The following is a 15,817-nucleotide window of genomic DNA, read 5'->3' as shown; positions in this document are numbered from 1 at the left end:
CTATATATAGGTGTGCTAGTGTGTGATTTAGCAAGGGTTAATTGGAGTTAATTTTAATCTTGCACACTGTAATCCTTGCATGTAATAGCCATTTTATCTGATATTTTAATACTGTTTGTTTCACACTTTATTATCCCATGTAACCATTGTACTTTATATTACCTGTATATACTTCTTATTTACCCTCCCCCAAGATTAATTTATGTATATGGTCCTCTTGATTATCCTTTTATATTATTTGTGGATTATGTTCACATAATTATGCATTAATAAATTGAAATGCATTTGCTGGTCTTTTGCTGATGCATTTTAAATGGATTTTCCAAACTGATTTTATCCTCAGTTCACATCTGGTCACACACACCTTGCCCATCTGGGGCAATTTCTGGGCCCTTGCTATCTGTGCCACCTAGCTTTCCTTGTCAAATTCTTGTACTTACCCTGGAAGATGCTGGCAATTTGGAAATGCATCGTTGGCCTTGAAGATCTTTTGATAAAGAGGAGTGAGGGCAAGGATGCAAAAGAGTTCTGAAACTGCCCTTTAAGAAGGAGTAGAGGAGGAACAGAAAGTTTCTGTTTCCTATCCTTCAACTAAGTTTCTATAATGCATTGCTGACAAATACATAAACTGTTTCTGGAGAATTCCCTCTTTTGCATTCCCCAAAGGTTTGCAAAAAATACAAACATATTAGAGGTTTTGCTGAGGTCTTCAAGACCCGGGATACCAGATTCGTTTCCATTAGTTACTGGCGTTCAAATCGTTAACACAGAAGCAGATTATTTAAACATGCTGCACCAGGAGGATACTGCAAATAAAGATTCTTTTTCTTAGGGACAGCTTCTTTTGCAGTTGTGGGCATACATCCATGTTTCAAGTATTAAGGGTTTAGATGGTAAAGTTGTGATAAGAGAGGTCACTTTGTAGGTATTAATTTTTCAGATAGTTTCAGGTCTGCACCCTTGATTAAAGATACAGTTTCTAATATGACAGCCAGATAAATATGTAGCCCTTTGGTTGGTTGCTTTGCCGTTAAAAGCTTTTCTGTATCATATATGAGAATATAGGAGAATTGCAAGGGTGGGGTATTCCTCTGTGAGGAACACAGGTCACACAACTGCAAGGGAGTACAGTGAAGACCTTAGATTGTACATCTCTTAATGCTCCATGAAAGGATTCTTTCACAATTTTCGCAGGTTATGGCAAAACTCTGATGAAGATAAGGCTATTGATAAGACAAATTTATGGAAGACAAGGCTATCAAAGACCACTAGCCATGGTAGCTATATACTTCTTCCAGTGTCAAAGGCAGCATGCTTCTGAATGCCCATTGCTGGGAATCCCAAGTAGGGCAAGGGCTGTTGAACTCATGTCCTGCTTGTGAGCTTCCCATAGGCATCTGGTTGGCCACTGTGAAAACAGGATGCTGGAATCGATGGTCCTAGGGCATAACGCTGCAGGACATAATAAATGTTCTTATCTATTTTTATTCTTCTTTAAAATTGTAAGTCAGCTAGAAAGACAGGAGGACCAGGCTGACAAAGAGCGTCCTTTGCCAGTCTACTTCAAACTTCCAATTCATGTGAAAATCTGAAGGGGGCAAGAAAGGAAACTGTGGAGACATTACATCATTTTGGCTTGTGAATCTTACGGAAATGTTGTCTTCAGTTTGAGGGATAAAAACTTGTTTGCCCAACAAAGTTATATATCTTAACAGTGCAGTTTATAACATCAACCACAACCCAAACAACACAACATCGTAAGGGTATTTCAACAAGGTTAACCTATTTGTATTCCAGAAAAAATAGTGTATTCTAGAATCAAGTTATTGTTAATTATGTCATTTGACAGAATTTCACACTGGCAACAAAGCCAATTACCCCATGAGCTTCCTGACATACTTCAGTAGTCAGATCAGCATTTATAAAACCCAAAGAACTGACTTTTCCTGAATGTTCAACAACAATTGCAGAAAAGGTGACGAATGCCCAGATTGTCTCAAGGAAGAAGTTCAGAAGCATGGGTTTCCTCAGGATTTTTTTCAGGTTGTTAGGCAAAATAAAATACTGGAAGGGGGGGGGGCAAGCTAGTTTCTCACTAGAAGACTGGTGCCTGCACATTTTGCCTCATAACTCAGGTTCTACAAATGCTAGAAACTTCCTTTTTAAAATGAAAGCTGATAATTTGGAAGTTCTAAAGATTTATTAAAATTTTCTGAAATAGTATTGTGGTCAGGTAGATCCTTGCCATGAGGTTAAAAAACCCTCTCCCTCTCACCTTTTGTGGGAAATTTTGAAGAGAAGGGGAAATAAATGTCTTTTTCTCTTTCTTTTTGTATCTGTGGAGAACCCCACCGCACCCCAAAACTCACAATATAACAAGAAAGAGCTCAAGTTTAGAAAGCGCAAACAGTCTTGAACTCAAGCAATGTATAACAAAGTAGGGAAAGATTTCAATAGGAAACGGTGAGGGCGAATAGTCTTTTTTCTCTCTCCCCTCCCCCTGAAATCTCCCCCCTACACATACATACACACACTGAATAGCACCCTAATGTTCTTGTTTGAGGCTGGTTGGAGCCCAACATATATCGTAATGTAGCATGTCCCCATTAGTACAGTCAAAATAAAATGCAGTTTAAGAGATGCCATTTTTTAATGCACAAATGCAATTCTGTTGCACATTAGGAGTGATTATTCTGGATTAATGAAGTACAGTACAATATTGTGATCTTGGGTCCATGGGTTCTCAGTTCCTCAGTCAAAACAAGGTCTCAGCCTGATGCTTCAGCAACAGAGGTCCACAGATTGTTTTGCAAATGTAACTGACACTGCTCAATTGCAAACAAAAAACAGCTAGACATGTTCTATTTAAGTTTTCTGACAATGTTCTGTTTATAAAAATGCTGTCAAATCTTGATTTTGTGTGCTAAACTCTCTTATTTTTATTTAGCATGCCTTGCACTTTTTCATTGTCTTCTGAATGTTATATATCCTTAAAAGTAAATGCTAACGCACTGATCTGATGTGGCACGTAACACTATTGAACCACCTCTATCCCCCACCAAAGACTGGTCCTTTCAGATAAGATTGAATGATCTCAAGACTTGGTTTTGCTACACGCAAGTGCTGCCATCTAGTGATTAGCCTTTCATAAACTCATCCTTTGTCATACTATCATACTAGTTTATGATATAAACCAAAAGTATTGTGGTGGGGTTATTTTGGAAACATCCAACTTGGAAAAGCCCCACTAGGATGTTATATTCCATGTGCCCGAATACATTTTTACACAGGGGAAGTGAGGCTGTATCTTTGTAGTAGAGCATGATTTGCACACAAGAAAAGCCTGCTGGATCAGGCCAATGGCCCATCTACTCCAGCATCCTGTTCCCCATAGAGGCCCAACCAGATGCCTGTAGGAAACCCACAAGCAGGATTCAAACAAAACAGCACTCTTCCCGCCTGCAGTTTCCAGCAACTGGCATTCAAAAGCATTGCTGCCTCCATGTGTGGTGGCAGAGCCTCGCCATTATGGCTAGTAGCCTTCGACAGCCCTCTCCTCCATGAATTTGTCCAATCCTCTTCTCTGTTGGTGGCGGTGGTCACTGCCTCCTGTGGGAGTGAGTTCCATAGTTTAACTATGCACAGAACATCCCAGGATCAATCCCTGGCACTTCTAAGTAGGATTGGGAAATATCTCCATGGCTGATCTGGTGGTGTAATATAGCCTTGCTATGTTATGGGTGATATTTTATTCACTCATCCTGTCAGGTCCTTCCTCACTTGCACCTTCCATCCTCCCCAAATCTGTTCTGAAGGGTTGGGGAACTGACTGAGGGGGCACAGGAAGGAGGAGCCTTGCTGCGCTAGTGGTAATCCATGCGCTGATGGGACCCTGATTTAGCTCTACAATGGATAAAGCCACGCACAGAAATACACACACAAAATGGCAAAGTCTCCAACTATATACATTATGACATAAACCAAAGGTCACTTGGGGTTTATTTGGGGTACCTGAAGCCTCTCAAGTTCATTCATAAGACTTGGCATTTCTTGCATACACGTTCAAAAACCTATCTGTTAGAAAATAGGCACCTAATATGTGTAGTTTACTGCTTTATAGCGTTGTGGTCTACAGGAAAATCATCAGAACATTGCTACAATCCATAAGGTGCTTTCAGGAGGCAAAACCATCACAAGCTCTTGGACTAGAAAAGCTCTTGATAATTTATTGAGATACATAACACGTTACTAGGGCTGATGTTAATGCTCAGGACCACATGCTCTGTCTCATCACACGTGGAGAACAAGGAATGCCGAATGCAGCAAGAATAAACTAGGACACTTTATTCCAGTTGTAGTACTCCAATAGGATGCTGGCTTCCTGACCTTGAACCCCACTCATCTTAAACCAAAAAAAAGGGGGGGAGGAAGATTCAAATGAGAACTTTCTAATAATGGCCTTAGCAGTGCAGGATTACTGTGTGCAATGGACAAATCTGAGTCCATTATTCCAGTGGGGCTACTCTGGGAATGACTTGGATACAACAAATTGCTGAAAAGAAAACACCTGGGGCTAGATGGGTCAGCAGTCTGAGTATGGCTTATAATCTACCCTTTTTGGTTCACACCTATATGGAGTCTGGGGTATCTCAAGATTAGGAACTTGGGGTATCTCAAGATTAGGAACAGAGCAGCTAATGGAAGCGATCCCTTTGCTGCAGCCACAAGGGAGCTGACTGCAGAGCACCCTTTTGCTCCAAACAGTTTCCCCAGCTCTCTCACTCCCTCTACTGTTATCTGACATACTCCAGACCAGAGGTCCAGGTCTCATCAGCAATGTCTCATCATTAAGAAGTACCCATCTAGCCAAGGTCCAAGGCTACTGTGGGGTGGAGTGGGATGGGCCAAGGAAGACCCTTTGGGTGACTGAATAATAATCCTGCTGGACAGCCAAGTGCTAAGGTTTCTCTTTCCTAACAAAGGCACATGTGAATTGTAGAAAATAGAATAAAGTGAAGGGATAGGATCAAGCCAATTGCTCACGTACCCTGCCAGATCACCAGGCTAGTTGAGTAAAGCAGGAAGGAGCTGGACTGAAACCAAGGGAGTTTCTTGCAGGGTGCAATGAAGCCAAGAAACGAAAAACCGCAAAGGCGCTGCCCACCCTGCACCACTAGGGGTCCGCACAGAAACAGGCCCACACTCGCAATAAACCAAGTTGCTTTTATAGAAGTGAAAGCTATGCCATGAAAGAGTCCCACCATGCTTTGCAGCCGAGCCAGAATTAGAGGGGAAATCCCAGGGCACATCCTCCTGCCCCATCCCCACACCCAGCTCAGCCGCCTTGTCTCCAAAGCACCCATTCAATCCATTAGATGAACTCAATGCCTTCATATTTGACGGAACCGATACGAGTTTCAGGCAAAAGGCAACGCCCATCCAGCATGAAGGCGGTGATGTACGTTGCCACCTGCCCAGCGTCCTCCTCAGATTTCAGTGCCACAATGATCTGGTCATCCGTGTCGGGGACAAACTTGAAGGAGGAGAAGCCGTGGGTGGGGATGACGTCGCCAACACGGCTCACAGTGATGTCGGCAAAGTCCGGTGCGGAACTAAGCAGCAGGTTGGTGCCGCAGTGCTCGTCCTCCTGCTCGTTGTAGCGCCCGTGGCTGGCGCGGCGCGGCAAAAAGAACCAGCGCTGGAGTGTTTCGCTCCAAGAGGCAGACTCGTGGATCAGGTAACCTAGGAGGGGGCGGAGCAAAAGTGAATGTCAAGCAGGGATGGGGCCAGGGGCAAATACAATGAAGAAGAGTTTGGATTTGATATCCCACTTTATCACTACCCGAAGGAGTCTCAAAGCGGCTAACATTCTCCTTTCCCTTCCTCCTCCAAAACAAACACTCTGTGAGGTGAGTGGGGCTGAGAGACTTCAGAGAAGTGTGACTGGCCCAAGGTCACCCAGCAGCTGCATGTGGAGGAGCGGAGACGCGAACCCGGTTCACTAGATTACAAGTCTACCGCTCTTAACCACTACACCACACTGGCTCTGAAGCCACAGCAGGCAAAGGGGAAGAGAATGGGCATTGTTATTATTATTATTACTTACATTTGTATACCGCCCTTCATCTGTAGATTTCAGGGCGGTTCACAACATAAAAATGCAAGCTAAAAACACAGAACACATAATAAAAAAAACTTTTCACTACAAGCTAGCCCATAATGCTTGTGGCAGCAATACTGCATGAGTGCATCCCTATCATCAGTGATGTGAGTACCCCTCACACACTGGAAGATGGAGGGAATGAAGAACTGAGTTTGAAGTGGGCATATGAACCGGTGGTACAGAGCACATGCGTAAGTTCACAGATGCAATTTCCATCATCTCCAGTTAAGCCACCTGGGAAAGATCTCTGTCCCAGACTCTGGAGAGTTACTACCAACATTGACAGTGAGTAGGGCCAGCTGGACCAACAATCTGTCTCCACATAAAGAGATATGCTTCTGGATCTATTCACAGGAGATGAGCGAATAGCCACATCAGGCAGCAACCTGCTATAGGTGCATGATCACAGTGTTCATGAACGTGAAAATGAAGCCCTTATTGCTTTTCTCTTCCTCTCTAGGCAGACCCATATCCTGCCTCCCCAAATTCCATACCCGCTCTGACTTACCCTCTGTCATTCACCAATCCCATCTATATGAAAAACAAACCAAAACCTAGAGTGCTCAGAAAATCCAGAAGCAGAATGACGCAGGTGCCAGCTTGTTTCTTTTGAACCAGTTCTTCCAATCCAAGAACCTGCCCACTGCTCACCTGGGGGCTTGATCCCCGCCGCAGTCCTCAGTGCGTTGTAATTGGCCACCCAGTTCTGGTGAGCCACGTCACCTTTGTAGCCAATGACTTTCACCCACTCGGGGTTCTCGTTCAGCACCTCCCCAGTGGTGGTCGTCCACTCCTTGCCCAGGCCTCCTACGTACAGATGCTCGTCCTTCACTGCTAGCCACTCAGCCTTAAACCCTGCGGAAAAAGAAAAGAGTTCAAGGCGTAAGACATGGTGTTAACTGCCCGGGGAGCTGATGGTTCCAGTCAAACATACACACCCCAGCTACCTGGACCCAAGCTTCCACAGCTTCCTCGTAAGGAGCAGAGAGGTGTGTGTCTATTGTAGGGAGGCAAATTCACTTCTCAGAGCTCCATTCAAAATATGGTTGAAGAGTTGGAAGGGACCCTGAGGATCATCTAGCCCAGGGGTCAGCAAGGTTTACCTCGCTGGGCCAGTTCACTCCCGCGGAGATCGCTCTGTGGGCCGGATCGCGTCTGTGCATACACAGATGCGATTTCTGGCGCCACGGAAGCAAGTCCCCACTCCACGGGTTTAGCGTAGTGCACAAGGACTCGCCAAGCAGGCGGCTCGGTTCAGGGGTGGCTCGGGGGCCGTTTAAACAACCCCCATGGGCGGCCTGTGGCCCATGGCTTGCAGGTTGCTGACCCCTGATCTAGCCCAACCCCCTGCAATGCGGGACTATGCATCTGTCCCGCACAGGGATTGAACTTTCAACCTTGGCATTATCAGCACCATGATCTAACCAAATGAGCTAATAAATGAACAACTTTTGCCTCTTAATTAAAAATGGGTCCCACAGCCCAACGGTAATAAAAAGAATGCATGCAGCCGAGCCTGGAAAGCAGGACATTGTGAGGAACTGTTGGCCACTGGGAGAACAGGATGCTGGACTTTATAGTCCACTGGCCTCACCCAGCAGCCTCTTCTTATGTTATAAACATGAGCCGACCATATTTGTGACCGAAGGCATGGGAATTCTGGGAATTCTGACTTCTACTGTGGCCTCAGTTATACAGTGGTACCTCAGGTTACATACGCTTCAGGTTACAGACTCCGCTAACCCAGAAATAGTACCTTGGGTTAAGAACTTTGCTTCAGGATGAGAACAGAAATTGTGCTTTGGCGGAGCAGTGGCAGCGGGAGGCCTCATTAGCTAAAGTGGTGCTTCAGGTTAAGAACCGTTTCAGGTTAAGAAGGGACCTCTGGAACGAATTAAGTACTTAACCCGAGGTACCACTGTGTTTCGGACATCGAGAAACTGGGGGATGAGAGTGAGGTTGGGGGATCCAACACAAAACCTGAGCTCACCCTTGCCAACTGTACCATCCCCGTCAGACAAGATCACCCAAGGTACCACCTTGGTGCCATCGATCTGGTAGACCACACCAGTGCGATCATCCACAGCATACAGCTTGCCATTGAAGACTACCAATTCAGAGAGCTCCATGCCACGCCCCTTCTCAGCCAGGTGAGACTCCAGCGTATGGTCCTGGGTGTCCCACTCGACAGAGACATGGTCCCCACTGGCCGACAGGGTCAGGTAACCTTTCTTCAAGTAGCTGAACCAGGTATGCTCGCCGGGGCCCTTGGAGTTCGTGTCGAGGTCGGCAATGAGTCCAATGCGGTAGCGCACGCCCTCCGGGATCCGCTGGGGTGGCGACAAGGGGTAGGTGTCATTGTAGCGCCCACTGGGCAGTGCCCCGAGACGCCAGTTGTGAGCGGTGAGAGGCACCGGCCTGCTTGCCGAAGGCGAACGCTGGAAGCAGAGGAGCAGCAGGACAAGGATCAGAGCCAGGGAGGTTGCCACAATGGCCTTCCAACGCAGGCGGAAGCGGGGGTCAGCCGCTTTGGTCATGGACGCCAGCACTGGGAGTCCGCCCACACTAATCCGCAAGGGATTCAGAGAATCGTCCCATTGCAGGCGTGGGCGGGATGGGACGGGCATGAGCCTGAGGTTCCCGGGAACCTGGAAGGGAAGAAGAGGGTCAGCAGGGGGTGCAAAAGGGGATGCAGCAGGGGTGGACATGCAATCTGCCCTACCTTGTGGGGGGGTGGAGGAGGGGGAGGCAGTGAGGCGGCAGCACCAAGCATACTGATTCCTATCCATGCAAGAAGGAAAAGCAAAAGGAATCAAGAAAGGGCAGAAGGTGCAGCAGCAACATTGGGGGGGGGGGGAGCCAGGCAACTGGGCCAGGAATTCAGCAACGGAACAGGCATGGAAGCAGCACCAGCAGGGGCACTTCCAAACTGTGCACTACAAGGATTCCTGCTGGAGCAGAATTACACCAGAGACATGGGCACACTAAATGTTGGGCTGTCAACTGATTAACCTTTTTCCCCAGTTTATTAAACATAACACTTTAAAATGATTAATTACTTATTTACTCACATTATCCAAACTCCAATAAAGGTGCCTTTTTGAGTTACTGGTGGAAGTGTAAAATAGCTTGCAATCTATTATTATGGGGATTTTTGTCCTGTTCTGCCAAAAATCGGATCGCAGAGCAGCTTATGAATATCAATGAGAAGACAGCCCCCACCCTCAGAATAGCCATCTAAGAGACACATCGTAATAGGAAATGGGACACAAAATGAGGAGGGAATAAAGCAAGCTCAGGCACTCATTCTCAGTTTTATCTTGCCTTTCCTTCAAGGAGCTCAAGATAGACTGTGTGTTCCCCTTGCCCTTTCATTGTCAAAACAACCATGAGACAAAGTGACTGGCCCAAGGTCAGCCAATAAGCTCTGCAGCTGAACAGGGATTTGAACCCAGATCTCCCCAGTCGAAGCACCAACACTCAATCCATGCTTGCTCTTAATACACAAAAGAACTCCGGCTCCTTGTTAGAAGGTGGTAGAAGATGAGGCACCAGAAACAAAAAAAGCCTTGAAAGTAAACAAACAAGTGCATTCCTAAGTCGCAGAAATTGTCCTCAGCAATTAAAATTGGCCTGCACCAATAGGTCAACTAAAGCTTTGCTAATTACCCAATTAAACTATGTAAAGTTTGTAATCCAAACAAGAAAGCACAGTGAAGCAGGCAGGGAGTTAGGGACAGATAGGAGAAGGAAGGGAGGTCACTGGGTCTTCTGAATCTAGGAAGACAAGCCACTGAGTCATGGGACAAACCAGCCCTGCCCATACTCCAAACCTCTCTCCCTTTTGACGAGGAGACTCCAAGGCTGCGATCAAGCCCTTCAGTCATCAGGCTGCTAACCGTTGCCTCTTTCACCTACCGACAACGATTCTCCCACCCCAGAAGTCTGGATTTTTACATCATTTTGAGTAGCAATTATGCCAGGGCCCTTGTGGTTTCCAGACCTTTCTGACTGTTCCCAATTCATATCTTGCTAGGAGTTCTGGGGACCAGCCGCACCTATAGCTTGCGACAGGTGGCAGAGCTCAGCTCCTCCCCAAATAGGATCCAGGAAACGTTACCAGGAAATGTCACCAGGTCATCGATTGCTGACTTGCCCAACCAGTTCTGTTTAAAGACCTAACAGACTTTCCTTCCTGTTCAGCAGAACAGGACTGTGTCGTATAGCATGTCTTGGATTCTACAAACTGTTTTCCCCCTAAGCGTTATAGTGATTGCTTCCCAGCACTACTCCCAATATGAAAGGGTCTGCATACAAGGGTAGTAAAACATGCACTAGGTACAACAGCTTCATAGCTCAAAAAAAGAGGGGGGCAGAGCTATTTGTTGCAAAATGTCCGGCACATAGGTGGATGACCTCACATTCATAGCCCAGCATGGCTAGTACGACCCAGTGGTAGGGAAATGGTGCCAAAATTTCTACCAAGAGTTAGTTCCACAGTCTCTGCACCCACATCTGCCAGCCTTAGTTAACAGACCCATCTGCTTGCAAACAGCAGAAAACATTTCTACACTGATGAGCTCAGTTTGAGCGGTTGAGGTGCTGGACCAAAAGGCTTCCTAAGCAGCACCCACCACAGTAAACCCAGCCAGGTTGAACTGGGCAGGTGAAATGGTACAAATGGAGTTTGACAGGAGTAGAAATAAAAGTCCTTGGGGACTGGATCCCTGGGGCAAGATGTTGCACAGAAGTAGCAGCCGCAACCCTTCTGCAAAGTCTTTCTACAAGGGTAGCAACTGCTCCATCGTCTCAGTTTTTACACAATACCCAGGAGAATGTCACAACACCGCAAAGGTCCAGGAAAGCTATACTGTACTGCCAATGGATCTGTAAGGACGCGGTGGAGTACGTGGGGGGGGGGCGTATTCTAGCCACTTTGAGGAGGGGCGAGTGTGTGGCACATTCAGATGCACTAACGTACATTTAAAAGAGATCGCAGTTTGTGCAACTTAGCCCCCCACCCACCCCCACCTTCTTCTCCCGCCTGAAGGGCGTGGGGCGCAATCTAAGGGAGAACTAGGAGGTCCCTTGAGCTGCATCCCTGCATCGCCTTTGGGCCTGCAGAGAAAGAGAAAAGAGGTCGCTGCCGCCCTTGAAGCAAAGGGATCTGCCGGCAACGCACTTGCATCCCTAGGGATCTGGCACCCTGGAGGGATTCGCCGCAGCCCGCCCGGATGCAACCGCGGTCGCTCCGTCGCCTGGCAATGCCCCGCCTAGACCAAGCTAAGCGGGAGGTGGGCCACTGGGGCCAATGGGGCAGCAAGCAAAAAGAGGAACGCGCCGGTAAATGCCAGCACCCCGCTTCTTACTCGACCACCCCCCTACATCGCCCCCCTCCCGCAAGAACCCAGGTGTCCGGCAAAAGATAACCCCCCCCCCAGCCCAACCACTCACCGATCAGGCTCCTCCCCGCGCCGGGAACGACCGGAGGGAGGGAAGGCCCTCTCGCAGCACTCCCTCCCTCCTTCCCCAACTACAGGTCCCAGCGTGCATCGCGCTCGGGAAACTACTATTGGTTCCGACATCCCTTGCGATCGAGTGGGAGGTGGAAGGAGGAAAGGCGCCTTCTGGTACGGGCCCAACGCCGATGCGGGAGAGACTACATCTCCCAGCAACCACTGCGCGGGATATTCGAGGCCGGGGTTGGTTCAGGCTGCCATCTTCCCAAGGCTGCAAGGGAGCTTTTCGGGGCGAGGAGGCACCGGTTTGCGGCTGGGAATTGTCTTTTTTCTTCCTTAGCGGGAAAAGTGACCTTTGGCAACGGAAGCGCCGCAAATCAGCTCCTACAGATAGTTAATTGGGTTCAGCGTTCTCAAAGCCATGGGGAAATGGCCACACAAATATGCTCGGAGTGATGGGCTATGGAAACAACACGTACGCAAACACATATTTCCCATAAACTTTCCTTGACACTAAGCGTTGGCTGTGTCCTTTTGGGCACCCGCTTCCCTCCTGAGTGTTTTTTGTGTGTGTGCTGACCAAGGAAGATGGCCACCCTTAATCCTGTTGGCCACTGATAAAGATTCCTAGCTTTGAACCCACCTCAGCTTCTGTAGTTTAACACCAGCTTGATCTGCACGCTGTAGCAGCTGATGAAGCTTCCCTCTGTGCTCTGACTTCTGCAGAGTGTTGTTAGAAAGGGAGGGGAGCAAGCCAGTTTTTTTCTTTCCCCCTGGGCACAATTCCAAAGGTCCTAGTATTCACAGTTGGGCTTGTATTACTTAACTCGCACCACCAACCATCGCCATGTGGTTCAGCCTTTCCATTCACATGCACAAGTAGAATCAAGGTGAGCAGATGTGATCTGGTGAGACTCCTACTCTTTCCATAATTATGGGAAAGGGGGACAGGCGCAGTATGCCGTGCCGTACTGTAGTAGTGATGAGAAAAGCTGCACTTGCTGATATTCCCTCTTCTACACATATTAAAGGCACCACATTCAGGCGTTCAAAACCTGTCATTATTTGAACCACATTGAGTAGAAAAGTGCTTGTAAGAGGGTACAAGTATAGATAGAATTTTAGAGTTTGAAGGGACCACAAGGGCTCATCCAGTCCAACCCCCTGTAAGACTGGAATATTTTTGCCCAACATGGGGCTTGAACCCATGACCCTGAGATTAAGAGTCTTGTAGTCCTCATGGGAAAATGTGGCATGATCTCTTAAGAGTAATCAAATGAAACTTTTAACACATGGCACGATAAAAGCCTGTAATTTTATCAGGACAAGTTACTTGCTGTTTACTGTTGTAACAATTGTTTTCTCAATTTTTTTCTTCTGTACCATGAAAATAAATAAAAGCAGTATTTTATTTTTTAAAACAGTTTTGTGCTTTTCATATACAACAGTGATGAGGATCTCATATGACTACAATAATCATAATTCCTTGAGAATATATATCTCCACTTACTCCACATCATGCGTAATTTTGCATACACCTGTTGTTTTCCCTTGCTTATCTTTGTTCTGCAATAAAAGGCCCAACTGTTGTAACTTTTCTTCACAGGGGAGTTGCTCTAACTCCACAATCACTTGGGTTCCCCTTTTCTGAACCACTTCTCCAACCTAAAATATCTTTTTTTGGGATGAGGCAACCAGAACTGTAAACAGTCTTCTGAGCATGGTCACACCATACATTTGTATAGTGGCATTATGACATATTGACAGTTATATGTTCAGTCCCTTTCCTAAGTTGCCCTGGCTAGGAGTGAGCTGCAACCAACCACAAGATGTGCAATTATGCTGATGCCGCAACCTTTTCCTAGAAAGTGTTGCCCTTTGACAATACCTGGGCGCCACTTAATAACTGTTCTCTGGCAAAAGTATCCCCCCTTCCTTCTTATTCTGAATGTAAAAAAACAGTTCCCTTTTCTGTACCCTTTGTTTTTAGTAAATTCTTGAATTGGAACACTTGCCTAGAAGTCCTAGCCCTAGAGCAGTAGGTCTCCATGATTGTGAAATCTGCAGTGGCTCAGAATAAAAGGACAAAGATCCCATGTTCTAAGTGACTAGAGATAACAAATCTACCCATCAACAGAGCCACCCACGACCTCACATACTGAGAGCGTAGCTATTAGAAAGGGGCTTTTCTTCATTTGGGTGGCCAGGATATTCAAGGCAAGAGGAGAAAAAGGAATCAGCAAAAGAAATAATGGGGTTAGTAGTGGGTGTTTGAAGGGATAGAGGAAAACATTGAAGTACAGTCAGATAACTGAAGTTTTCCTGCGTAAGATTAAAAGTGAGAGAGATTAGAATGAAAACAAATAAGGGCCCTTTTTAGTTTATGAATGAACTTCACCAGTGTAAAATCTTTCAGGCTGTTTGCTAGCTCTCATTAAAATTATATATTTGATATAAAACAATCTCAGTTGTTGTTTGGGGGAGTAGAGAAAGAGTTCCACTTGTGACAAAAATAACTCCCAAAAAGCAACCCTGTGTCCTACTCCAGTTTGCAATGGAGGGAACAAAGCAGCATTTAGTATAGGCAACTCCCAATTTATGTACAAGTTACATTCCAAGGCAGTGTGTTTAAGTGAAAACACGCATATTTGAAACACTATTGAAAAAGCCCGCAAACATTCTGTTCTGCCCCCTTCTGCCCATTTTTGTGATGCTTTTAGGTCACTTCTGGGTTCGGTGCAATGCGCATATGCAGAGTCACACACGTATCAGATGTGCGTAAAACGGTCACTGCCTGTACTAGCAGTCAATCCCTATTCCCTTAGCTTACCTGAATCACTTCAAACGTACGTATAATAAGAACATAAGCGCCACTGTGGTGTAGTGGTTGGAACCAGGACTTGGGTGGCCAAGGTTCAAATCCCTACTTGGCCATGAAGCTTACTGGTGACCTTGGGCCTGTTACTGTCTCTCAGCCTAACCTGTCTCACAGGGTGTTGTGGGGATTAAGTGAGGGGGAGACCCACCTTGAGCTCCTGGGGCGGGGGGGAAGGTGCAATAAATAATAATGCAATAAATAAATGAAGTCCTGCTGAATCAGAAATGTCTTGCTCTGGGAAACCCACAAGCAGCAGCTGGTTTCACAGTGCACACTGCCTCTGATCTTACGATTTTTTTTCTAGTTCTAATCCCCCTTTAAAGACATCTAAGCTAGTAGCCAACCACAACATCTTGTGGGTGCAAATTCCATAAATGACTCAGGTTGTGTGTGAAGATTAAGGAGTATATTTTATCTGCTCTGAATCTCCTGCTAATCCGTTTCCACTGGGTTCCTCAGCATATCAAGAGGCAGAAAAATAACTGATCCAGACAGAAAACTGTTATCACATACAGTGGTACCTCGGGTTAAGTACTTAATTCGTTCCGGAGGTCCGTTCTTAACCTGAAACTGTTCTTAACCTGAAGCATCACTTTAGCTAATGGGGCCTCCCGCTGCTGCCGCTCCACCAGAGCACAATTTCTGTTCTCATCCTGAAGCAAAGTTCTTAACCCGAGGTACTATTCTGGGTTAGCGGAGTCTGTAACCTGAAGCGTATGTAACCTGAAGCGTATGTAACCCGAGGTACCACTGTAGTATAAAATTGTATCAGGGTGCAAGATGGGAAGAAACACACATAATGGGATGACAAGTGGCTCTCTTAGTTCATAAAACACGTTACGGTATACATTCCTAAATTTGGACTGGGGGTTGTGCCTCTAGATTTGTGGCTAGAGCCTGGCTATACTTGGAGATCACTGATTTTGTATGTGTCTTAGCTTTGCAGATTTTACTGTGGGAAAAGCAGCTGCCCCCTTATGCAATGATTTCCTTCAGGGAATTACTAGTGGAACAGTTTCATGCTGGTATATAGATTGGTTCTGCTCAGTGATTCATACACAGTTCTGCTTTTTCTCAGCCGCTCATTATGCCTGGCTTTTCCTAACAGCCATGACCTACATATGTGAGAGGACTGGACGTTCGTTAGGCAAGGAGGTGTGCTTTTGGTATGGGTGGGTAGCAACAGCACTGGAAGATTCCTATTTGGGCAGAGCTGTGAATTGCTGGGCTGGTACCACAGTGAGCAAAAGCAGCCAGGGTCTTAGAATGTGCTTGCCCAAATAACAGGGAAATTGCTCAAATTTTCTCCCCTACAAA

The 15,817-nt window shown here is 46.4% G+C and overlaps 2 protein-coding genes across 5 annotated transcripts in view; both read right to left on the bottom strand.

Moving 5' to 3' along the window:
- Nucleotides 1–598, bottom strand: part of LGALS3BP (galectin 3 binding protein) — a 9,921-nt gene extending 9,323 nt beyond the window's left edge. The window contains exon 1 of the mRNA XM_083490108.1: nt 441–598. Coding sequence (XP_083346234.1) covers nt 441–471 — 31 coding nt within the window. The 5' untranslated portion in view covers nt 472–598. The remainder of the gene's footprint in view (nt 1–440) is intronic.
- A 2,033-nt stretch (nt 599–2,631) lies between these two features.
- On the bottom strand, nt 2,632–11,741 carry CANT1 (calcium activated nucleotidase 1). 4 transcript variants are annotated; one of them, XM_083490284.1, is made up of 4 exons: nt 11,618–11,741; nt 8,154–8,811; nt 6,815–7,018; nt 2,632–5,742 (listed from the first exon to the last, which is right to left on the bottom strand). In XM_083490284.1, the coding sequence occupies exons 2-4, from the start codon at nt 8,788–8,790 to the stop codon at nt 5,372–5,374; spliced, it is 1,212 nt and encodes a 403-aa protein (XP_083346410.1). In that variant the 5' UTR covers nt 8,791–8,811; nt 11,618–11,741; the 3' UTR covers nt 2,632–5,371. The 4 variants fall into 4 exon arrangements, with proteins under 4 accessions (XP_083346410.1, XP_083346411.1, XP_083346409.1 ...); XM_083490285.1 differs by having other exon boundaries at nt 9,235–11,626; XM_083490283.1 differs by lacking the exon at nt 11,618–11,741 and adding an exon at nt 10,082–11,131.
- Nucleotides 11,742–15,817: the final 4,076 nt, after the last annotated feature.

This window comes from Podarcis liolepis (genome assembly GCF_965112155.1).
Source record: "Podarcis liolepis genome assembly, chromosome: 2".
NCBI classification, from domain to species: domain Eukaryota; kingdom Metazoa; phylum Chordata; class Lepidosauria; order Squamata; family Lacertidae; genus Podarcis; species Podarcis liolepis.
Note: the sequence above shows the minus strand (reverse complement) of the source record. Positions and strands in the feature narration are given on the sequence as shown.

What these genes read in the sequence shown, in the direction of transcription:
- CANT1 (XM_083490283.1), bottom strand. Translation starts at nt 10,189, where the DNA reads ATGAATTGGGAACAGTCAGAAAGGTCTGGAAACCACAAGGGCCCTGGC. An exon ending in GGATGGTACAGTTGGCAAGG is followed by an intron (nt 7,019 to 8,153) that starts GTGAGCTCAGGT and finishes CTTTTTCCGCAG; the next exon opens with GGTTTAAGGCTGAGTGGCTA. An exon ending in GGCGGGGATCAAGCCCCCAG is followed by an intron (nt 5,743 to 6,814) that starts GTGAGCAGTGGG and finishes GCCCCCTCCTAG; the next exon opens with GTTACCTGATCCACGAGTCT.